At 43.6% G+C, this 24,746-nt stretch overlaps 1 protein-coding gene across 1 annotated transcript in view; it reads right to left on the reverse strand.

Annotated features, from left to right (window-relative positions):
* Positions 1 to 1,371: 1,371 nt before the first annotated feature.
* The window catches only part of LOC126336515 (troponin C), a 46,886-nt gene continuing 23,511 nt past the window's right edge, over positions 1,372 to 24,746 (reverse strand). The window contains exons 3-6 of the mRNA XM_050000296.1: positions 22,555 to 22,692; positions 15,475 to 15,594; positions 9,997 to 10,128; positions 1,372 to 1,616 (exon numbers count right to left, since the gene is read on the reverse strand). Of these exons, the coding sequence (XP_049856253.1) occupies positions 1,588 to 1,616; positions 9,997 to 10,128; positions 15,475 to 15,594; positions 22,555 to 22,692 (419 nt within the window). The 3' untranslated portion in view covers positions 1,372 to 1,587. The remainder of the gene's footprint in view (positions 1,617 to 9,996; positions 10,129 to 15,474; positions 15,595 to 22,554; positions 22,693 to 24,746) is intronic.

Consider the following 24,746-nt stretch of genomic DNA (forward strand, 5'->3'; position numbering starts at 1 on the left):
AAAGATATGAGAATCATATGGTGAATGATCACGGCGGTACAGAGAATTTTGCAGTGTTTCCCAACCAAATCGCTGAAGTGTATTGTAGCATTCGTCTGATACCCACCGCCCGGGCGGGCGTTATCGTGAGACGGCATGATTACATCCGACAGCATTCCTGGGTGTTTGGAGTTTATGGCGCAGTTTATGCAAAGTGTCTCCACAATTCTGTGCTCTGACGCTCCAGGTGACGCTCCGGGAGCTTGACGAGCAGATGGACCCTGCAGTCTAAGGACGTCATCATGACCTTACTTGAACTTGTGTGAACGGCTCTGGACTACTTTGGCGAAGATAAGTGGGATTTTTCCACTGTTGGCTTTGCCGTTCGCCCTCAGGCTCGATGCTGGCGACCTGAAGAAAAATATGGGTGGACATTGGTTTCAGTCGGACGAGGAAGTGCAAGAGTGGATGTTGTGGATCCGTCAGCGACCGACCGCGTTTTACAAACGTAATTTGATTGTCTCGTCTCCCATTTGGATCAATGTTTTAACGTTTACGGTGATTATTTTTCAATGAAAGCATTGCATGGTTCCGTGTTCGTCTGACTGCTCATCGTATATAAATTACGCAACTCACCAGTTCTGAAGTCAGCAGCAGACTTAATGGCTTAATATCCCCTCTGTTCTTGCCCTGTTAAAAGCATACATCAACCGCATGATTTCTCTGTACTATTACGCTATTCCTTTTATATCAGAACTTTTTTCTTTATTTTGATTTTTCTTTCTCCGGGATTTTCTCTACCGTTTCGAGAATATTTCTTTACGCCGCCACGACTGCTTCCTCGCCGCAGCCTGTTCAGACTTAACTAATTCTCCATCCCTACTGCCGTCGATGTCGACTAACTGCTGAATATCAACTTCATTCTTCCCTTTCTTTCTTCGTTCGTTACTTGCAGATTAGACTAATTTGGCACAATTTTACCGTAATATTATTCCGTTTCACCTAGAAGCTTCTCAAGAATATTTTCAACGTAGTTACACGATTTTTGAATGGAGTTTTTCTATTTCAATGAATTATCGCAATGCTACGGATACCAACACACACCAATTCTACAACCAACGTAAGTCATCGCAACATTGATGCCACCTGTATTTTTAGAATTTAGGCCGTGGTTGTAAAGCAGGAGATATCTGGTACACAGAACGATAAAAATTGTAAAAAGCAGGTGTAACCAAGCTGCGAAGATCATGTTTTGAGGACTTCCATTATCGACGATCTCTTCATCTCACTTAAAATGTCACTGCGCCACATTCGTCGACGCCATTTTTGCAAGATGATAAGGAGAGTGACAAAGTGAACTGGGAAAAGAAAATGAATGCACGCGGAAGCAGCTTAGTGGTGAAATTATTTATTTACAATGTCTGTTGCTAAGTGTTAGCAATAGTGCCTGAGGCGAGTGCTGCGTAGGTATGATGAGTGCTGCTTCTCCGTGGCCCTTCAGGAGAGTTCGCGGCTTTGGCGATGACGCAGCAGGTGGTGCTGTTGGACTTGGTCCGGGTGTTCGTAGTGAGTAAACCGCTGGGCGCCGTACCCCTCGCATTTGCTGGCTTATTCTCCCGTCATCATCTCCATGAACTCTGAAACACACCAGAGAAAAGAAATAGAACTCTTATTCTGAATTGCACTCAGAAAAAAAGATGTGCTTTGATCCTGGTAACTTACTTTTGGCCCACAAAAACATAATAAATTGTGTGTATACACAGACCGAAGCGACGAGAAATTTTTTACCAAGGCCCAGATTCGAACCCAGGTCTCGTGCTCACAAGGCAGATGGATAACCACTACGCCACCCTGGCACAATGGCTCTCTCTGCGCAACCGCAACGACTGGCCTAACACATCTCCCTCGTCAATCGAAATTCCCATTCACGCCTCAGCCCACTTGGTATTCACCCTAAACTCGAACAGCATTGTAGAGGCTTTTCTAAATGCTTTAAGCACTATGGGACTTAACATCTGAGGCCATCAGTCCCCTGGAACTTAGAACTACTTAAACGTAACTAACGTAAGGACATCACACACATTCATGCCCGAGGCAAGATTCGAACGTGCAACCGTAGTGGTCACGCGGTTCCGCACTGTAGCGCCTATAACCGCTCGTCCACTGCGGCCGGCACGCGGATTCGAATCTTGGTCTGGGTGCAAATTTAATACGTCACTTCAGTCTGCATATATACTTCACAGATGTTTGTAACTTGAAAATGTCTCTGGAACGATATAGTTTCATTTGATTAAAGCACCTCTGCTCGAGTTTCAGGCAGAATGCCTCGTTTCTTTCGATGCAAAGGTGCTGTTCCAGTACAGCTGGAAAGACTCTGCAATGCTGTTCGAGCTTAGTGGGGAATAGCAAGTAGGCTGAGGTGTGAATGGAAAATTGGATTGATAAGGGGGACGTGCTATGGTAGTCTGTGCAGTTGCGCAAAGTCGCCATGCCAGTGTAGCGTAGTGGTTAGCGCATCTGCCAAGTGAGTAAGACACCCAGGTTGGAATCCTCGCCTTGCTACAAATTTTGATTCGTGGCTTCAATCTTCATATATACATCGTATCTGTTTGAGACTTGAAATGGTCTCTGGAAACATTTGATAAAATATTGAATTAGGTATAAAATGTTGTCATAATGCCATGTCTTAACGAAAGAGGCAGAGCACTATAAATTTTCACAATCACTGTAATTTCAGGTGAGCAGTCAAAAGACCATACATGTCAGAATTTTTAGGCTTAAAATAGAAAAACAATTGTGAACTTTTTATAATAATTCTATAAAAATAAGTCGAATCTACATCCACAGAAGACGACACATAGGTGTCGAAACACTTCTGGGTAAGTAGAAGAAAGAGATTCATCGTGTCGTGCAATACGGGAAAAAGTCAACAGGAGGTACCATCCCTAGAAAGATGATTATCAATATCAGTACCGTAAGTTTCTTTTTGCAGCTTAATTTAATCGTCTCAGACTTATGTCTGTAAAGCTATTACGATCTAGTTGGCAAGTAATGAATTTGGCACCTTGCCGACTTGTAGCCGGACAGAATGTACTGAATATTTCAATCGTGTCAAGTAATATAAAATCCAGCTCAGATAAGCGTGTAAATTGGGGCTAGTCTCATCCTCTAAAAATGCAGGCGAGGGTAGATTCAGTGATTACACTCACAAATATTTTACATGAAGGTAATCTTCAGTGTCCCTTAAGTTCGTTTAGGAGCCTACGGATTGGCTATTTTATTTACAGATTAGTGAAGGTGTCTATTAAGTACAAGATGCAGGATGAAAGTAGCAGGCGTGGTTAATAAATGGAAAATAATCTTAATTCATGTGTAGAAGCTGTTAATTCAGGTGCTTTGGCTCAGAAGTAGGACTGAGATAGTTTCGCAAACTACTGAGGTACCATATATCATAATCATCATCATTAGTGTTCCGCCAAAAGGCAGGTTTTCACATAGTAGTTCTCCAGCCTGTCCGGTCTTCTGCCCTCCTCTTCAGGTCCGCATAATTTCCTCTTTCCTTTTGTCGTCTATCATCTTGTATCTCCTTCTTCATCTTAGTCTTCTCCCACAAACCAGTCCTTCCGAATGCATCGGCTAGCAAGAACTCCCTTCTCAATGAATGCCCAACTTTTCTTTTTCCTTTCTCTTATAACCTTCAGCAGACATCTTCTCTCACCAAACCTTTCCAATACTCTTTCATTAGTCACTTTTTCAATCTAGCTTATCTTGTCCATTCTCCTCCATATCCACATCTCAAATGCTTCTAACCTTTTTTCATCCTCTCGTCTCAGCGTCCATGTTCCTGCCTCATATAGTGCCACACTCCAGACAAAACATTTGCCTAGCCTTTTTCTTAGGCCTTTATCTAATTTGCCACATAAGACTCCTCTTTCTGATGAAAGCCTCCTTCGCCATGGAAATTCGAGTTTTCACCTCCTGGTGACATCTCAAGTCTTCACTTATTGTGCTTCCATGATATTTAAATTCACTTACTTGGCTAACGGTAGCTTGTCCTATTTTAATATTGGACAGTCTGCGTCTTGTACTGATGACCATACTCATTGTTTTTGCTGTGTTTATTTGCATCCCATATTCCACACAAGCTTCATTCAGATCTTTCAGCATGTTATTCACTATCCGCTCATGTTTTGCCACTAATACCATGTCATCAGCAAATCTTATACTTTCTACTCTCTCTCCACCAATACATATTCCTCTTTTCCCATCTAAGCCTCTCGCAATAGTCTCTTCAAGGTAAGCGTTAATCAGCAGTGGGGAAAGGCAACAAACTTGTCTAACACCTCGTTCAGCGCTGCTTCCTTCTGACATTTCATTTCCAATCCTTTTACTTACTTTTCTGTGTAAATATAGCTTTGGTATCAGTCGTCTCTCTTTCCAATCTACTGCTTTCCTCTTCAAAATATCCACCAGCTTGTTCCACTGAACTCTATCAAAAGCCTTTTCTAAATCTAGGAAAACAGCAAAGATTTAACTACCTTTTCCCATATATCTTTCCCATGTAGCTCTTAACAGGTGCCGGCCGGAGTGGCCAAGCGGTTCTAGGCGCTACAGTCTGGAACAGCGCGACCGCTACGGTCGCAGGTTCGAATCCTGCCACGGGCATGGATGTGTATGATGTCCTTAGGTTAGTTAGGTTTAAGTTGTTCTAAGTTCTAGGGGCTCAGATGTTAAGTCCCATAGTGCTCAGAGCCCTTTGAACCATTTCTTAACAGGCCAATAGCATCTCTTACTCCTTTTTCTCTTCTAAATCCGAACTGCTCCTCTGCAGTCCCTCTATCCAGCTTGCCATATAGCCTTCTATTCAACACTCTCGGCATAAGAAAATTAGACTGATGGTCCTATGCTCTTCGCATTTTTTAGTGTTTCTCTTTTTCTCTATTGCTATCATAACTGTTGGAAGGAAGTCCTCAGGCCATTCCCCTTTATCATATATCTCATTACAGAGGTAGATTATTTCTTTTCTTGTCTTGTTTCCCAGACTCTTCAATAGTTCTGCTGGCAAATCATCAATTCCACACGCCTTCCTAGTCTTCATCTCCTTCAGCGCCTTTTCTACTTCTGCTTGCAAGATGGTGAATCCCTTTCCACCTTCCGGCACACACTGCTCCTCTTCTACCTTAATTTCGCTTTGTATTTCATCCCCCTTATACAGACATTCAATATATTCTTGTCATCTGTTTAAAACCTCCTGTGGTTCTTCTGCTAAAGTTCCAGCCGCTCTTTCTATTTCCATGTTATTCCTCTTTCTTTTACGTTCAAAAACTATTTCACTACCCAGTCTATACATCATTTCATACTTTCCCTGTTACTCCATTTTCTGTATTTCGTCGCATTATTGTTTCATCCATTTCTCTCTTGCTTCTTCAGTTTCACTTCTTCATTCATTATTCAGTTTCCTGTACCACTTTTTTCCTTCTTCAGTTTCTACATTTTTCCACTCTCTCCGCCCTTCCCTCTTTTTCAGCCTGTTTTCCGTTATCCATTCTTTTCTGCTACTTTATGATACTCTAATTCCTAGTATTTCTTTAGCAGCATCCATGAGTCCTTCCCTCATTTTTATCCATTTGTCATTAACACTTTCATCAACACCATAGAAATAAGTCAAAAAACAAGTTAGCTGGAAAATGGGCTCATCCATAATGTTTTTGTTCGGAATAACATTTGTTAGCCATCTCGATAGATTATTTGGTTACGACTTTCCCATTGGCGATTCAAAACTCATTTCGAAGGGTTACGTAATCAGTGAAAAGAAAGCAGTAGCAATATTGAAACGATCATAATGGGACGCGAATTCAGGCGATGATGACGAATAAGAAACTCGTCGAAGTACTGCGACAACAGGACTCCACGATTCAGCTGATAACGTGAGTCGATTTCCCCAATGAAGTATGTCGAAAAAACCTGCATTCCCTATTTCTCCAGAGTGCTTCTACTACATAACCTCTCTGTGGACAGAAAGTGTCTCTGCTCGAAATACTTAAGATGAGGAGGCACCGCCAGAACGATCCTGAATAGTTACTGAATAAACAAAGTGAAACTTACTCTCTACTTATTCATATTGTCAGACATGTGTGTTTCTCCCAGCAGTTTTGTTAAGTAGTAACCTATTGTTACTGGATGCGACATTTACTAATTTAGAGCTCTATGAGTGTGAAATATTAATTTTTTGTATTTTTAGCATTAGCAATTAATTTCTCTGACGATTATAAATTCTTTGCTGTCTTGTGCCATTATGCAAAAAAATTTCTTTGTCAGTAACGCCATAAAAAGGAGAATAAATGGAAGCCTAGCTGACAAATAAATAACTAGCGGAACAAGCTGCAAAAGCCTGTGTTTCTCATTGTAATCGTGGTTCGCCAAGTAATCTATTGAAACCACTACAGGTCTTAGTTAATGATTTAACGCACTTGACTGTTTCTGGGGGCAAAAATCGTTCCCTGTCGAATGTATTCCGGCCTTACGAAGGTGAACACAGTGATTCTCTTGACAGTCGTGGATTCTCAAACCAGATTCACGGGTACATCGCCCCGAAACTCTACATCAGTTTGCAAAATTATTTGCATTTGAATAAAATCATTTTAGATGTTAGGCGACGACATTATGGAACATTAAAACTTATATATATATATATATATATATATATATATATATATATATATATATATATATATATATATATATCCGACTGCTGTTCGGCCGCCCTGAGAAGGAACGATACAAAGACAGTCTGAAGTCATATCTATACTGTTCTAATGCTTTGTAATAGCACCAAAACAATCGACGCGTCGTGCAATGGTAGCGTCTTTGAGAAGTAATTAAAACATATTGTACCACTGTTTCGAATCTCTCTGCAGCTAAAATTTGGAATTAATATCATCAGCAATGGCGGCCGAAGACTTCCGGTGTAAGAAGTCACCCTTGTTCCACCATCGAGCTTGTCAAAGACGGCAAAGAAGCGGACAGAGGTTCAGGACAATATTTTGCCCTTGAGGTGGGAATCTTCCCCTAAAATACGGCAGAATCAGCAATGATCAATGGCATGAGGATGCAGAAGGCAATAGAAACTATCGTATTGAAGAACATAACATGTATCCACAGGGCATGTGGCCTACAAGTGAAAAAGTGTCATGATGATCTCTCCTTTAGCAAAAGATTCAGGACTGATCCCCATTCGGATCTCTGGTAGGGCACTGCTAACAGGGAGGTGACCATGAGAAAAAGAATGAATAACCAACGGAATGTCAGAAGTCTGAACGCGATAGGGAAGCTAGAAAATCTGAACAGGGAGTCAGTGAAGACGAATATAAGGTAATATCAGAACCAGCAAAAACATGTTTTAATTGGAGTAGGGTTCATTATGAATAGGGAAATATAGCAGAGAGCGAGTCACTACAGTTCAGCGATAGAATTATTCTCATCAAATTCGACAGCAACTAACTCCAGTAAAAACAATTCAGGGACACAAGCGGACATCACAGGCCGAGGATGAAGAGACAGAGCAAGTATATGAGAATACTGAACGTGTACTACAGAATGTATAAAGAGAGGATAATCTAAGAATCAAGGGTGATCGGAACGCCGTAGTAAGAGAACGAATAGAAGAAAGAAGTACGGGAGAATATGGGCTTGGTAATATGACTGAAAAAGGAGAAGGACTGATTGAGTTCCGCAATAAGTTTCAGCAAGTAATAGCAAATACAATGTTCAAAAATCAAAAAAGGAGGAGATATACGTGGAAAAGGCCTGAAGATACGGGATACTGGATTGTAAAGCGTACGCAGCAGCAGATATAGATTCAGATCACATTTTCGTAATGATGACTGAAATATAAGAGGATCGTACTGGAGTATAAAGGTGGAAATAAGTGGAATACTAAACTACTAAGGAGTGACGAGACGACTTGAAGTTTGATCCTGCGATAAGGAATACCATGGTAGACACTTAAAGAAGAGAAGTGGGCATCACTAATAAGAGCAATCACAGATGTTGAAAAGACAAATATAATTATGAGGATGGTAACTACAAAGAAACATTGGGTAGCACATGAAATACTACAGTTTATTGACGATAGGAGGAAGGATAAAAATGGTCAGGGAACGACAAGAATACAGGAAGTCAAAATGGATGCAGGACAAATATGAAGATATGTAACTTAAAATGATTATCGTAAGGACTGACTCAAAAGTCGAAAGTCAAAACAACCTTTTGTGAAATTAAAAGCAAGGGTGACAGTAACGAAAGTGCAATGGAAATTCCACTGTCAAAGGCAGAGCGAGCGGGTAGGTGACATGAGAGCACTGAAGGCCTCTGTAATGGTGAGGAACTGTCAGATGACGTGACAGAAGAAGAAATTGCAGTCAATATGGAGGACATAGCGAATCCAGTATTAGAGTCAGAATTTAAAAGAACTTTGGAAGACTTGAGATTAAATAAGAAAAAACGGATAGACAAAATTCAGTCGGTATATCTAAAGTCATGGAGGAAAGTAGAGGCCAAACGTTTGTTTATGTTGGTGTGTAGACTCCCCCTTTTGGACAATTACGCCATAGAATTCCGGTGATAGCGAGAGCAGATAAGTGCTAGAACTACTGCACAATCAGCTGAACAGCTCATTCATCCAAGTTGCTGGCAAGAATAAAATACCGAAGAATGGAAAAGAAAACTGAAGAAATGTTACATGACTATCATTTCGGCTTTAGGAAAGATAAAGACGCCAGAGACGAAGTCTGACATTGCGGTTGATAATGGAAGCAAGCCTGAAGAAAAATCAAGATAAGATTATAGCATCTGTCAACCTGCTGGAAAAAGCTTTCGACAATGTAAAATCGTGCAAAATTCGTAATCCTGAGAAAAATAGGAGTAAGCTATAGGCAAAGACGCGTAATACAACATATGTACAAGTACCTACAGGAAACAATGAGATTGAAAGACCAAGAACGAAGTGGCTCGGATAAAAAAGTCGTGAGACAGTCTTTCGCCACTACTGTTGAAACTGTACATCGAAGAAGCAGTGACGAAAATAAAAGGTGACGAAGAATTACAGGAGCTGTTGAATGGTGTGAACAGTCTAATGAGTACAGAATACGGATTGAGAATACACCGAAAAAGGACGAAAGCAGTGAGAAGTATCAGAAACGAGAAAGTCGAGAAGCTTAAAATCAAAGTTAGTGATCGTGAAGCAGAGGAAGTTATGGAATTCTATTACCTTCGAAGCAAAATTGTCCATGACAGACGAAGCGAAGAGGATATAAATAGCAGACTAGCACAAACAAAGATGGTTTTCCTGGCCAAAAGAAGCCTGCTAGTTTTTATAATATCAAACATATGCCTCAATTTGACACGAAGATATTTCTGAGACTAAGTTTGGAGCATCAGATTATATAGTGGTGTATCATGGACTGTGGGAAATGCGTAAAAGAAGAATATCGAAGCATTTGTGATGTGGTATTCAGAAGAATGTTGAAGATTAGGTGGACTGATAAAAGAAAGGAATGAGGAATTTCACTGTAGAGTCGGCGGAGGGAGGAACATATGGAAACCACTGACAAGAAGAACCGGATGACAGCACATGTGCTAAGACACCAAGTAGAAACTTCTATTGTACTAGAGGGAGCTGCAGAGGGCAAACGGTGCAGGAAATACAGGCATTGGAATACACCCAACAAATAACTTAGGACGTTGGGTGCAAGTGGAACACTGAAATGAAGAGGTTGGCGCTGGAAAAAAAAAAAAATACTTGGCTGGCGGCTGGCCGCAAGAAACCAATCAGAAGACTGATAAAAAAGAAAGAAAGCGACACCATCTAACACCCAGAAGAATTTTACTCATATCATCAATGGCTGTGATAGCTCGCACTTCTATGATTTTCTGTCCTGATGGAGAAGCGTATCTGATGGCTCGTATTGCTCAGTAGAAAGAGAAGGTGAGGGGGTGTTATCTCTCAAGGGCGCTCACCGTCGAAGTCGACGGTGCCTGAGCCGTCGGTATCAATCTCAGCAATGATGCCGTCCAGGTCTTCTGGTCCCAGCTTGTCGTCCAGCGCCGCCAGGATTTCTCGCAGCGTCCCCGTCGTGATGTAGCCGTTTCCTGCGCAAGAAACGCACAAGCTTAAACGAAATACAGTCGACACGCTCGTGCTTTCAAATAACGCCGGGGTGACAAAGGGTAGACACGACAAAGACATCCCCTCAACTCCCTTTAAATACACTCATGGAAATGGAAAAAAGAACACATTGACACCGGTGTGTCAGACCCACCATACTTGCTCCGGACACTGCGAGAGGGCTGTACAAGCAATGATCACACGCACGGCACAGCGGACGCACCAGGAACCGCGGTGTTGGCCGTCGAATGGCGCTAGCTGCGCAGCATTTGTGCACCGCCGCCGTCAGTGTCAGCCAGTTTGCCGTGGCATACGGAGCTCCATCGCAGTCTTTAACACTGGTAGCATGCCACGACAGCGTGGACGTGAACCGTATGTGCAGTTAACGGACTTTGAGCGAGGGCGTATAGTGGGCATGCGGGAGGCCGGGTGGACGTACCGCCGAATTGCTCAACACGTGGAGCGTGAGGTCTCCACAGTACATCGATGTTGTCGCCAGTGGTCGGCGGAAGGTGCACGTGCCCGTCGACCTGGGACCGGACCGCAGCGACGCACGGATGCACGCCAAGACCGTAGGATCCTACGCAGTGCCGTAGGGGACCGCACCGCCACTTCCCAGCAAATTAGGGACACTGTTGCTCCTGGGGTATCGGCGAGGACCATTCGCAACCGTCTCCATGAAGCTGGGCTACGGTCCCGCACACCGTTAGGCCGTCTTCCGCTCACGCCCCAACATCGTGCAGCCTGCCTCCAGTGGTGTCGCGACAAGCGTGAATGGAGGGACGAATGGAGACGTGTCGTCTTCAGCGATGAGAGTCGCTTCTGCCTTGGTGCCAATGATGGTCGTATGCGTGTTTGGCGCCGTGCAGGTGAGCGCCACAATCAGGACTGCATACGACCGAGGTACACAGAGCCAACACCCGGCATCTTGGTGTGGGGAGCGATCTCCTACACTGGCTGTACACCTCTGGTGATCGTCGAGAGGACACTGAATAGTGCACGGTACATCCAAACCGTCATCGAACCCATCGTTCTACCATTCCTAGACCGGCAAGGGAACTTGCTGTTCCAACAGGACAATGCACGTCCGCATGTATCCCGTGCCACCCAACGTGCTCTAGAAGGTGTAAGTCAACTACCCTGGCCAGCAAGATCTCCGGATCTGTCCCCCATTGAGCATGTTTGGGACTGGATGAAGCGTCGTCTCACGCGGTCTGCACGTCCAGCACGAACGCTGATCCAACTGAGGCGCCAGGTGGAAATGGCATGGCAAGCCGTTCCACAGGACTACATCCAGCATCTCTGCGATCGTCTCCATGGGAGAATAGCAGCCTGCATTGCTGCGAAAGGTGGATATACACTGTATTAGTGCCGACATTGTGCATGCTCTGTTGCCTGTGACTATGTGCCTGTGGTTCTGTCAGTGTGATCATGTGATGTATCTGACCTCAGGAATGTGTCAATAAAGTTTCCCCTTCCTGGGACAATGAATTCACGGTGTTCTTATTTCAATTTCCAGGAGTGTATTACGTTCATTTTCTCCATGTGGGGTACCACAGCAGTATGCTTGTTAAAAGACGTACTGACGTAATCCACCTCGGCTGTTTTTCACAAGTATTCGCTTTACCACATGTTACAAAATTGGCCAATTGCGGCATTACGAGTAGGGTAGTAGGTGTCGATGTATTGTACACAGGATAACTGTACACGTCGACACCAACTAACCTTGAAAATGACCTATAAGGCTGATATTGGCCAAAAGTGAATACCTGTCAAAAACTGGGGAGGTAGAATACTTCAGTGTGTTTGAACAAATGTTACTTTTTTATTTTATTTTTTATTTTTTTATTTGGGCTCTGGAGCCCATTTAATCAGCTAAAAAATAAGTAATTTACATACAGAACAAAACATAAATTGATGATAGTTTAACAAATGGCTTCAGAAGCTTGCTGTTAATTGATAGCCGGCCGCGGTGGTCTCGCGGTTCTAGTCGCTCAGTCCGGTACCGCGCGACTGCTACGGTTGCAGGTTCGAATCCTGCCTCGGGCATGGATGTGTGTGATGTCCTTAGGTTAGTTAGGTTTAAGTAGTTCTAAGTTCTAGGGGACTGGTGACCACAGCTGTTAAGTCCCATAGTGCTCAGAGCCATTTGAACCATTTGTTAATTGACACGCTTGGAAACAGTGAAAAAAGGTTTTTAAATTTAAAGGAAAAGTTGGAATATCAAAATAACAAGATTAACGTTTAGCAACGGTGTTTTGACACAAATATAAATAAAGATACAAGTACACATTTACCGAAGGTGCTTGATAAGCAGTGAAAAATTTTACGGAGTAGCTCAACAGAGTTGATTATTCTGGCACCACAAGTTTATCCAATAAAACAGGAAGACCAGCAGAGATAAAAATGTTCAGCACCCAAGTTGAGATACATACACATATAAAATACTTTATTATGAACATGAAACAACCAGTGCTGCGTTCTTACCACAAAGATACTTTGACAGCTTGCAAAAATTTACAAAGCTCTTCATTATATGCGGGGAATATCCAAAGAAAGCTGAATGTCACCATTCACAGGAAAATCTACAGTCAGTGGACGTAACTGTTGCACAAACGGTTGTTTGAGTCTCTTCCATTTTGCACATCCGATGTGATTGAAGTCACCTTATGTAGTGTATGCAGCCACAGGCCACAGTTGGAATAATTTCTTTGTGGTGAAGATGCATTGGAAAGCTGTCGAGGTTGAAACTCATATGGTAGGAGAAGGATATCAACCACCCGGGTAGGCGAACATTGTGAAACAGTGCCTGTGTGGAATAACAGGCTGAGCATAGGAATAATATCATTATCTCCTGAAGAACTAAGACATGTTCCAGTCCTTTTGATATTGCTGAAAACCAAAGGTGCAGTTCAGAAGGAGAAAGTCTCAGGCCGATCAATGTTCCTGACTTTCTGGTTTCTTCAATAAGAATATTGACTATTTGATTATCAGCGTTACCACAACGGAGGGATGTGGCGCAGTGGTTGGCACACTGGACTCGCATTCGGCAGGACGACGGTTCAAATCCGCGTCCGGCCATCCAGATTTAGATTTCCAGTGATTTCCCTAAGTCGCTACAGGCAGGTGCCGGGATGGTTCCTTGGAAAGGGCAGGGCCGATTCCATTCCCCATTCTTGATACGATCCGAGCTTGTGCTCCGTCTCTAACGACCTCGATGTCGACGGGACGTTTAAGTCAGTTTTCCTTCAATGATGCCACGGTGAGGAATTTTGTCGTCGGTCTCTAGATTTGACACTGGAGACACTGCCAAATGATTGCCGAAATGAGAGGTCTGGTTTTTCAGTTCCACTTCTTATGCCTTAGTGATTGTAAAACTTACGTAGAATCGGATAGAATGAGGACCTTGGAAAACTGAAGCGAGATGACATCTTTTAAGCTTCCACAGAAAAAAAACTAAGTTTCTTTCTGCAGTTGAAACAGGCTAACGACATCTTGAAGCGGACGGGGCCTTGGCCTAAGTTAGGAGCATACATTCCACTGTGTCACGTGCACTGGATTACCATACGCGTAACACAGCTAAAACTTTCTGGCGGAAAGGGGTGTGATACAATTACGTACAGCACTGATAATTATATCATCTTTCACGTGGTGCTATTCAAAAGTTTGATAGTTTCGAAATATTTATGCAAGTCATCCATGCCCAGCAATCAAATTACAACAATAAGAAGGATATCAAATAACGAACTTTTACGTTTTACTGTGCATAAACATTATTCTAGGAAGAAAATCGGGTTAAATTTTTAGGAGGTCTGGGGGTATACTGGACACCAACTTTGGCAGCAGCAATACGGCTAGGCATCGAGTCGTACTGTTTGGATGGCAGATACGATAACGTCAATTCACGCTGTTTCAACTCTGAGCCAGAGATCAGAGGCGATCGTGGAGGTGGGTGAGTGGTAGGGGGCCAGTCTCTGAAACCTGTGACCAGATGTTTACAACCAGTGGGAGATGTGGAGAACGTCCGGCCAGAGCAACAGTCGAACAGCCTCCGTGTCGAGGTAGGTCACGCCACCACAGGCAATTTGTGGTTTGGCGTTATCTCGTTGAAAGATATTACGAAGCCGTTGAATGCCTCTCATCCTAAGACATCAGAAATAAAACATCTGCTAAAAGTTCGTAAGCTTCTAACGCCAGTGTAATTTTGAAAAAAAAAAATTTGGGTACTTGGCTGCGTCATTATAAATTACTAAAGCAACTAACTGTCGAAGTTTCGACTGACTTTGTAGAGGTCCTCTTCAGGCCAGTTATCTGCTGGAGAGTGTAGTTAACTGTCCTGAAGACGACTATCGCAAAGTCTTTCGAAACGCTGGCAGTTACTTGTTTCGGTGTTTTGTAATTACGCAGACTTACACCTAAATTATTTTACACAAAATAGTGACTGCCGTTGAAATTGCAGAATACGCGAAAGCGAGATAAAAGTGTGGTTTACTTAATGACACTACATAGTATCATATCAGTTGCTGGACCCGTATGACGATATCGAATGCAATCTGGCAACGTTCGTTGCTCTGGAAGACTTGACAAAGGAACACGTCCATCACGATGGTGTACGCTGAACCAGGACTTGACCGAAAAATGGTGCCCTCCTACTCCAGGGTCCAGCATTGTTGCTCAGCGAGTTGCTGTCGGCCAACCTCTCTGCTGCCGCGTCAAGGTAAGCCGCAACAGCGGTGAATTCCACATTACATAGGGGTATTTTGACACTTTTGATCAGATAGTGTATAAGAAGTTGATTGTTACAGGGGATTCGAGTTTTCTTCAATGAAAGAGCTCAACCAGTGTGAGAAATCTGAAAGCGACTGAGCAAGGAGTCTCTGACAGTGTACGTCTGGAGCACAGTGCTGTGTGCATCAGCATCAGTAATCCGTAGAAGAACAAACTGAAGGTATCTAGTACGTTGTGCTCTCGAGCAATGTTAAAGATTAAAACATTAGCGGAATACGAAATGAAGAACTAGCACACAGTATGATGAAGGAAAGACGTTAACGGACGACTGTTACGAGAGGAATGAACCGGTTCGTGAGGACATCAGGTACAGGTGCAGGAATGAGCAAAAGAGCAGTAGAGGAAAGTAATAGAACGGGCAGTCAAAAGCTACAATACTCAAAACCAGATGCAGACGATATTAGTTATTGTAGTTATGTAGAGATGGTAAGATAAACACAGGTAGGAAAAGTCTCAAACCAGCCGAAAGGTGACGAATTCAGAAAAATGTCGGCGGCTTGTAAACATATGACAGAAGTTCACTGAGAGGTGTCGTCGCTCACCTTCCCTGTCGTACAGCCTGAAAGCCTCCTTCAGCTCCTCTTGCATGGCCTCTGAGTCCTCCTCCTCCAGGAAATGGGAGGCGATCCTGCAGAAGCCGTCAAAATTCACCTTGCCCGATCCTGCAACAGTTAGTGAACATCGTAACTACGTTCTGTTTTTACTTACCGATTATAACCTCTGAGTACAGTATTCTTCGGCGAAAACACCCATCAGGTTGCTCTAAAACTACTGAACACATACACAGACAATCGTAGAAAGGAATAAGTAAACAGTTCTGCAACGAAGCTTTAGCTTCATCATCAAACATAGTATCACTACCGGTATCCCAAATAAGTAGTAATAAAATGTTCGAAAAGAATGTACAAATGACTACTAGCTGTAGTATTAGCACAGTATTTCGTGAGGGACTGCAAGAAACGGAACGAAAAAAAAAAATAATCGCAGCAAATAAGATGTAAGAAACAAAATGTTTAATGTACGAAGCACATTTCATAGATTTACATTTATATTATATTGCAATCTAAGAAGATTTGACAGCGGAAACGATGAACAATGAGGATGCACAGATCTTTTAGCATATCATCTCGTACATTTTTCCTCCTCATTAGAAAATACTGCAACAGTCAACTACTCGCTGTCAACCTTCAGAATTGAGCTACTTTATTTTGGTTGCAAAAGAGACTTACTGGTCAAACTATCCAGTAAATGAAACCAAAGTTACTTCATTTATCAAATATAGATCTTCAAATTAGGGTTGACAGTTATTCTCTTCAGTAAGTTCAGATAATGGTATTTGGCCGGTACTTGAACACGTTGTACCCCTTGCCTATTCCTCGATTAAAGACTATTGGGGCACACCGCATCCAGATACAAGTTACTTACTATTCAAAAATTCCTTTATCGATAGAACCGCGGGAAAGCAGTCGTATAGTAAGTTGAGAGTAAGAATGAATCTACCTGAAACTGTAATTAAAAGACCTTCAATGTTATTATAACATGATCGATTTGGAGAATTCTAGTCCCATCTTGAGATGTACCTGATACATATGCATCAAATCGATTTGTGGTATTTTCATTTTAGTACTACATGTTGTCAATTGTTCTGAAGACGTGACTAGCTGGAGGTTCCGCTGTTCTATTTACCAAGAAAGGAACCTGTGAAATGTCCTCAACACGTTCCAAGTGTCAGTCGCGGTCAGAACAGAGTTCTGTGTAGTTGAGAGTGCATTATGTCGGAGCTAAGTGGATTCAAAGGTGGGAAAATTGTTGGGGCTCGTATGGTGAGTAGTTCCGTAACCAAAGCAGACGAAGTGTTAGGTGTTTGAAGAGGTGCCAATCGAAGATTTATACCACATACAGGAAATGCAAAAAAAAAAAAAAAAAAAAAAAAAAAAAACATCATCCGCTAAGCAACAACGCGGATGAAAGTGCGTGTTGAGTCATCGTGACAGGCGGTCACTGAAGAGGACTGTGACGAAGAAGAAAAGAGTACGACACGAAGTATCGACCGCTGTCAGCACGAAATCAACACGAACTAAGCTTCGTAAGCTGGGAATAGCAGGGCGAGTAGGAATCCCGAAATTATTCATCAGTGATGCAAATGCCAGTAACAGGCAAACGTGGCCCCGAAGCAATTAAACCTGTGCTGTGGACTCCGCAGCTCGTGGAACAGTGGCTAGCGTTGCTGCCTCTGGATCACGGGGTTCCGGGTTCGATTTCCTGCCGGATTGGGGATTTTGTCTGCCCGGGGAGTGGGTGTTTGCGTTGTCCTCATCATTTCATCATCATTCGTGAAAGTAGTGAGATTGGACTAAGTAAAGATTGGGAATTCGTACGGGCGCAGATAACAGCGCAGCTGAGAGCCCCACAAACCATCATAATCATCCATCATGGACTATGGACCAGTTGACGAAAAATCATTTGGTCGTATGTGTCTTGCTTCACACAGTTCCCAACTTCTGACCGAGTTTACGTCCGAAGAGTGAAACATGACGAGGGTTCAGCAATGATCTGGGCAGCCATATTGTAGTATCCCATTGGCCACATCTTTACTTTGCAGGGTCGCACTACTGCCACTGATTGTGCTGCCATTTTCACTGCTCAGTTCACGGTAAAATATTTGTTCAAAAACGGCTCTGAGCGCTGCTGAGGTCATCCGTCCCCTAGGACTTAAAACTATTTAAACCTAACTAATCTAAGGACATCACAAACATCCATGCCCGAGACAGGATTCGAACTTGCGACCATAGCAGCAGCGTGGTTCCAGACTGTCGCGCCTAGAACCGCTCGGTCTCATCGGCCGGCTAAAATATTTGTTCCCCAATGGTGTTGCTGTGTTCCAACAACATACTAGCTCCTGTTCACGTAGTTCACATCGTCCAGGACTGGTTTAGTGAGCACGAAGATGAATTTTCGTGTCTCTCCTGGCCACCACAATCACCAGATATCAATATCATTCAGCCTTTGTGGTCTAGTTTGGAGAGATGGGTCATTGCCATGCACCTCCATCATCGTTACTCGAGCTTGACACTATTTTGCAGCAAGTACGGCATACTATTCCCTTGAAAACCACACAGGATCTGTATTTATCCATTGCAAGCCGACTGGAAAATTTTTGTATGCCACCACCCTATTAAGCACAATAGTGTGATGTGTTTCAGTGTTTCGGTATTTTGTCCACTCCTTGTGTGTGTTCAAGACATTCTTAAATATCAAAAATCGATTAGCGTATGTGTAAACATAATTTCGCAAACGTAGTCCTCATCGGGGCTTTAACAGCGGCGAAGACAAGTGTTTGAGAAGTTACAGCCTTATCACATGCAGTATCAGTGCCTGCAGAATGTGTGTTGCCCGAAGGTGGCTAGATTCATCCAAACAGGTGAAATTTAATTAATGGCGTGTGACGAGGGCTTCCCGTCGGGTAGACCGCTCGCCTGGTGCAAATCTTTAGATTTGACGCCACTTCGGCGACTTGGGCGTCGATGGGGATGAAATGATAATGATTAGGACAACACAACACCCAGTCCCTGAGCAGATAAAAATCTCCGACCCAGTGGGGAATCAAACCGGAGCCCTTAGGATTGACAGTCTGTCGCGCTGACCACTTTTTTTTTTTGTATTTTTGTGTAATCTCATTTTGTTCGTTATTGTTCGTTTCAATTGACGCCCGTTGAAGTTCGTTAATGATCCATTCATTCAGTTTTTTTTTTTTTTATTACAGAGGGCAGCTAACCCTCTGACCGAACACGCTGAGCTACCGTGCCGGCATCACTCAGCTACCGGGGGCGGACACAGGTCAAATGACATCGGTAGTAGATATTTGGTGCCATAAATATTATAATAGCACATTATTTTCCCTGTCGCAATGTTAGGGAATTTAAAACATTAAGACATTTCTGCGAAAGAACAGATTAATTAGGAGTTGAAAAGTTTGAAATGGAGCGAATAATAGGCCATTGTGAATGGAAAACACCTGACGGGCTGTGCCAGAGATATGCCGCCGAGCGCTGACGTTCCGCAACATTTGTTTGCGATTGAGTGTCATACAGAACGAAGGCACCTCCATCCCACCAACGGGTGCTACACAATTACCCACGGCCGACACGTGGTGGCAGAGCAGAGTGGCGGCGTCCTCAGATCAGGAAAAGATGGTTAAAAAAAGAAGGAGAGGGGTGGGGGTGACGGCAGGGGCAGAAGGTGAGAGGCGTCTGTCGGCGCCGGGTTTTATATTTGCCCCCGGAATGCGGCGGACAGCTGCCAAACAGAGCGCCATCCGTCATCCGTGACAGCGGCCGCCGAGCCGAGGCCCCTCTGCCACAATACGCGGGCCGGCTCGGAGCTTATTTAACGAGCGCGGCGGCTCTGCGGCTGTGTAGTGCGGACACTGCGTGGACGGACGGCTGTCAGCCCGCTGGCTCGTAACGCTGCTCAAGTCTGGCCGGCTGCTCGCTACGGTCTGCCAGTGTCTGGGCGGAGTAAAACTGTAACGAGGGCTGTCTCCGCTGTGTTTGTTCGGCTGAAAAAAAGACTATGAACTCTAGAGGCAAAATTTAGGAAATTTTTGGGGTTCATTTTCTGAATACTTTAGTGTAAGGATCGCGTGTCTCTATTAGTTCGTTACAGACTGAAGTGAAAGAAGTTCACTAAAAGTCGCCTTTCATGTTATTGGTATGCATGCGACAGCACGTGTATCTAATACGAAGTGGCTGAGGTTGAAAATACCGCTACAGTTGTAAGGTTCTATTATTTAACACACCACGATCGGTTTCCGGCTCTTATACTCCCATCTTAAGGATTGTTTACAGCGACAGTTCATCGCTCTGGATATAATTCTCATCTAGTACGAATAATGTAAACTAGATTAATGACGTTTCAAGACATGAATTCCTGTCTCAATTTGGTACCCTCTACAACCCTTCGAAGCTCGTTCTTACACACACTTCAAAAAAAAGTTTTCAACGAGATGTCACTAAACCCGCCCAAAGATGTAAACAACCTGCATGAGCAGTGCCTCTTAGACGGAGGCGGTCCGAGAGCCTACCAGTTCCATTCACTCCACCAGGAAGGAGGTACACGGCTCGTGTTATCTGTAGTTCAACCATGCCTAGCCGGTCAATACCGCGGCTTGATCGCGTCCGCATTGTTACTTCGTGCCAGGAACTACTCTCAACAAGGGGAGTGTCCAGGTGTCTCGGAGCGACCCAAAGCGATGTTGTTCTGACATGGAGGAGATACAAAGAGACAGGAATTGTCGATGACATACCTCGCTCAGGCCGCCCAAGGGCTACTACTGCACTGGATGACTACTATCTACGGATTATATATTGGAGGAAACCTGACAGCAACGCCATCATGTTGAATAATGCTTTTCGTGCAGCCATAGGACATCGTGTTACGGCTCAAACTGTGCGCAATAGGCTGCATGATGCGCAACTTCACTCCCGACGTCCATGGCGGGGTCCATCTTTGCAACCACGACACCATGCAGCACGATACAGATGGGCCCAACAACATGCCGAATGGACCACTCAGGACTGGCATCACGTTATCTTCAGCGATGAGTGTCACATATGCCTTCAACCAGACAATCGTCGGAGACGTGTTTGGAGGCAACCTGGTCAGGCTGGACGCCTTAGACACACTGTCCAGCGAGTGCAGCAATGTGGGGATTCCCTGCAGTTTTGGGGTGGCATTATGTCGGGCCGACGTACGCCGCTGGTAGTCATGGAAGGCGCCGTAACGGATGTAAGATACGCGAGTGCCATCCTCCAACTGACAGTGCAACCATATCCGCAACATATTGGCCAGGCATTCGTCTTCATGGACCAGAATTTGCGCCCCCATCGTGCACATCTTGTGAATGACTTCCTTCAGGATAACGACATCGCTCGGCTAGAGTGGCCAGCATGTTCTCCAGACAAGAACCCTATCGATCATGCCTGGGATAGATTGTTCAAATTCAACTGTGTGTGGAGTCTTATGGGACATAACTGCTAAGTTCATGAGTCCCTAAGCTTACACACTACTTAACCTACATTATCCTAAGGACAAACACACACACCCATGCCCGAGGAAGGACTCGAACCTCCGCCTGGATCAGCCACACAGTCCATGACTGCAGTGCCTGAGATCGCTAGGCTAATCCCGAGCGGCGGGATAGATTGAAGAGGGCTGCTTATGGACGACGCGACCCACCAACCACTCTGAGAGATCTACTCCGAATCGCCGTTGAGGAGTGGGACAATGCAAGAGGACGTGCTACTGTGTATTAGCGGTATCGGTGTGTACAGCAATCTGGACCACCACCTCTGAAGGCCTCGCTGTATGGTGGTACACCATGCAATGTGTGGTTTTCATGAGCAGTAAAAAGAGTGGAGATGATGTTTATGTTGACCTTTATTCCAATTTTCTGTACAAGTTCCGGAACTCTCGGAACGGAGGTGATGCAAAACTTATTTTGATGTGTGTATATCGCACTTGAAAATGGCGTATTAAGCCGAATATATTTTGTGCAGGTGGTACCCCTTAGCTCATAAGTATCTTGAAAGTGTCTTATTTCAAACAAGTAAGAGATGCAAATTTTTTTTACTACCGGTTTCGATCTTCTGATTATGTTCAGGTACCATAAAATTATTTACAAGTTACATTGTTAAGTTTTTAATGTGGCACCAAATGAAATAAATGTCATTCTGCATCAACAGATACTGGATCTTGGTACCAAGTGATAGTCTCGGGTTCCATTTTTCCGCTCTAGAACATAATGGCTCTCTTCTCCCCCATCCCGAATGTTAGACCATAATTGACCAGTTGTGTGAATGCAATGAATAAAGCATTTTAGATAAAGTAACACACAGTTGAGGTTACTTCAACATTAAAACGTGGAGGAAGTCCGGTGTTATGACGATAGGTTCGTCATATTGGTAATGGACGGAGATTTCTTAGAATGCTCTGGGTACAAATAAGACGAACTGCAACCCTAGGCGCGGCTGTTCGAAGTTTCAGCCGGTGCACACTTTCTTTTTACGTAGAATGAAACCACGTTTTATTGAGATCATCTGGCAGTGCAGTATCTAACAGATAAACTCTTGACACGGGATGACGCTCAAGGCTTTTGGTACTAATTTCTACAGGGCTTGTCTGGCACTGCATGTGCAGACAAACCGCAGCCCATCATCGCCCCGGTATGACCTTCACTCAGCACTTTTTCTACGAATGGGACTGACTGTCAACGAAGCTCACGAACTGCCACATAGAGAGCATGGTACATTACTACCAAGGGTATTAAGCAGCTATTAACTGTTTATGGAACACATTTTCTGATTTTGTTACCTCTTTTGAAATTTTTATCTCCGGCTGAGGGATTTCTAATGGAGTATTTTCAGATTTTATTGTATAGCAAATGCATTATGAGTAAGCTTCACCCTGTTCTGCTTCCCTTCCGATATCCCGAACAGTTACACTTTGATTTCCTGGTTGGTATAAAATTTTGGATGTTGGTGTATAAGAATGTTCTGGTGCAACAAAAACTTGGTAAGACTGACGTAATGAGTTCTGTGCATTTCAGTGGAAGTGACACTTACCCTCTGTGTCTACTTCGTCAATGATGGCCTGCAAGTCTCCGTCATCGAAGAGCTGCCCCATGGTGTTCAAGATGGTGCTGATCTTGATGGTATCAATGGTGCCCGACTTGGCGAACATCTGGAATGCCTTGCGCAACACTGTAACAGTCACAACAAAAAGTTTCTGTGACACAGTCGAAATACTTAATCCTTGTTTTACGTATTTAAATAAATGTATAAGGTAATGGACGGCACAATGGAGATAGCTTACACGTATGTCACACGCAGTTGCAACTTCTCTGAGGAGGGGATTGAACCAAGCCCGAAAGAGCGTATTAATCAGTGTAACTCACATTTATTAATGGCTAAAAGTAAAGTGTAACATATGTTGTAGTAGTCTTCAGTCCTGAGACTGGTTTGATGCAGCTCTCCATGCTACCCTATCCTGTGCGAGCTTCTTCATCTCCCTGTACCTACTGCAACCTACATCCTTCTGAATCTGCTTAGTGTATTCATCTCTTGGTCTCCCTCTACGATTTTTACCCTCCACGCAGCCCTCCAATGCTAAATTTGTGATCCCCTGATGCCTCAGAACATGTCCTACCAACCGGTCCCTTCTTCTTGTCAAGCTGTGCCATAAACTCCCCTTTTCCCCAATTATATTCAGTACCTCCTCATTAGTTATGTGATCTACCCGTCGAATCTTCAGCATTCTTCTGCAGCACCACATTTCGAAAGCTTCTATTCTCTTCTTGTCCAAACTATTTATCGTGCATGTATCACTTCCATACATGGCTACACTCCCTACAAATACTTTCAGAAACGTTTTCCTGACACTTAAATCTATACTCGATGTTAACAAATGTCTCTTCTTCAGAAACGCTTTCCGTGACATTGCATATCCTCTGTACTTCGACCATCATCAGTTATTTTGTTCCCCAAATAGCAAAATTCCTTTACTACTTTAACTGTCTCATTTCCTAATCTAATCCCGCAGCATCACCCGACTTATTTCGACTACATTCCATAATCCTTGTTTTGCTTTTGTTGATGTTCATCTTATATCCTCCTTTCAAGACGCTGTCCATTCCGTTGAACTGCTCTTCCAAGTCCTCTGCTATCCCTGACAGAATTACAATGTCATTGGCGAACCTCAAAGTTTTTATTTCTGCTCCATGGATTTTAATACCTACTCCGAATTTTTTTCTTTTGTTTCCTTCACTGCTTGTTCAATATACAGATTGAATAACATCGGGGAGAGACTACAACCCTGTCTCACTCCCTTACCAACCATTGCTTCCCTTTCATGTCCCTCGACTCTTATAATTGTCATCTTATTTCTGTACAAATTGTAAATAGCCTTTCGCTCTCTGTATTTTACCCCTGCCACTTTTAGAATTTGAAAGAGAGTATTCCATTCAAAAGTGTAACATACGTAACGTAATGTACTGTAATGTAATGTAATGTACTGATTTATAACAGTCAGTACTGTTTGTTCCTAAAAGGAAGATCCAAAATACTGGTGCTGCCACTAATGAAGAAAATCGGCAGTAGTTGAAAGATATTGATTTATCTCCGAGCGCTGCCAACATAAGCCAGCGAGTCACCTCGGCTTACATAATATCACGAAACACTGGTAATGTTATTAGCCCTGCAGGGAAGAGTCGTCGCTGCCCTCCCCTCGCTGCTACTCTTCCCGCAGCGTTTCTAACGATGTGGCAAATCGTGTATGCTCGCGTTGCTGACGGCCACTGTGCGAAGGATCTTCTTCTTGTGACTATACAGAACCACGTGATTACTCTCCCTACTGTTTCTCATTCATCCCGGTTCTCGTAGTCCTTACGCCACTGTTTATCCCAATTAAGATTAGCTTTTCTCTTCTTTTTTATGGGTCTGCCCAGTTTGATGCAACCCGCCACGGCTTCCTGTCCTGCGCCAACCCTTTAATCTCATGGTAGCACTTGCATCCTAAGTCCTCAACTATTTGTTTGATATATTTCAGTATATATATATTTTTTACGATTTTTACCTGTTACATCCCCCTCTAGATGCAAGGAACGTATCCCCTTATGTCTTACACAAGTGCTGTTATTCTGTCCCTTCTTCTTGTTAGCGTTTTCCACATATTTCTGCGAAGAACCTCCTCATTTCTCACCATTCCACCTACTTTCCAGCATCCTTGTATACCACCACATCTCAAACGTTTCTATTCC

This window comes from Schistocerca gregaria, chromosome 2, assembly GCF_023897955.1.
Source record: "Schistocerca gregaria isolate iqSchGreg1 chromosome 2, iqSchGreg1.2, whole genome shotgun sequence".
NCBI classification, from domain to species: domain Eukaryota; kingdom Metazoa; phylum Arthropoda; class Insecta; order Orthoptera; family Acrididae; genus Schistocerca; species Schistocerca gregaria.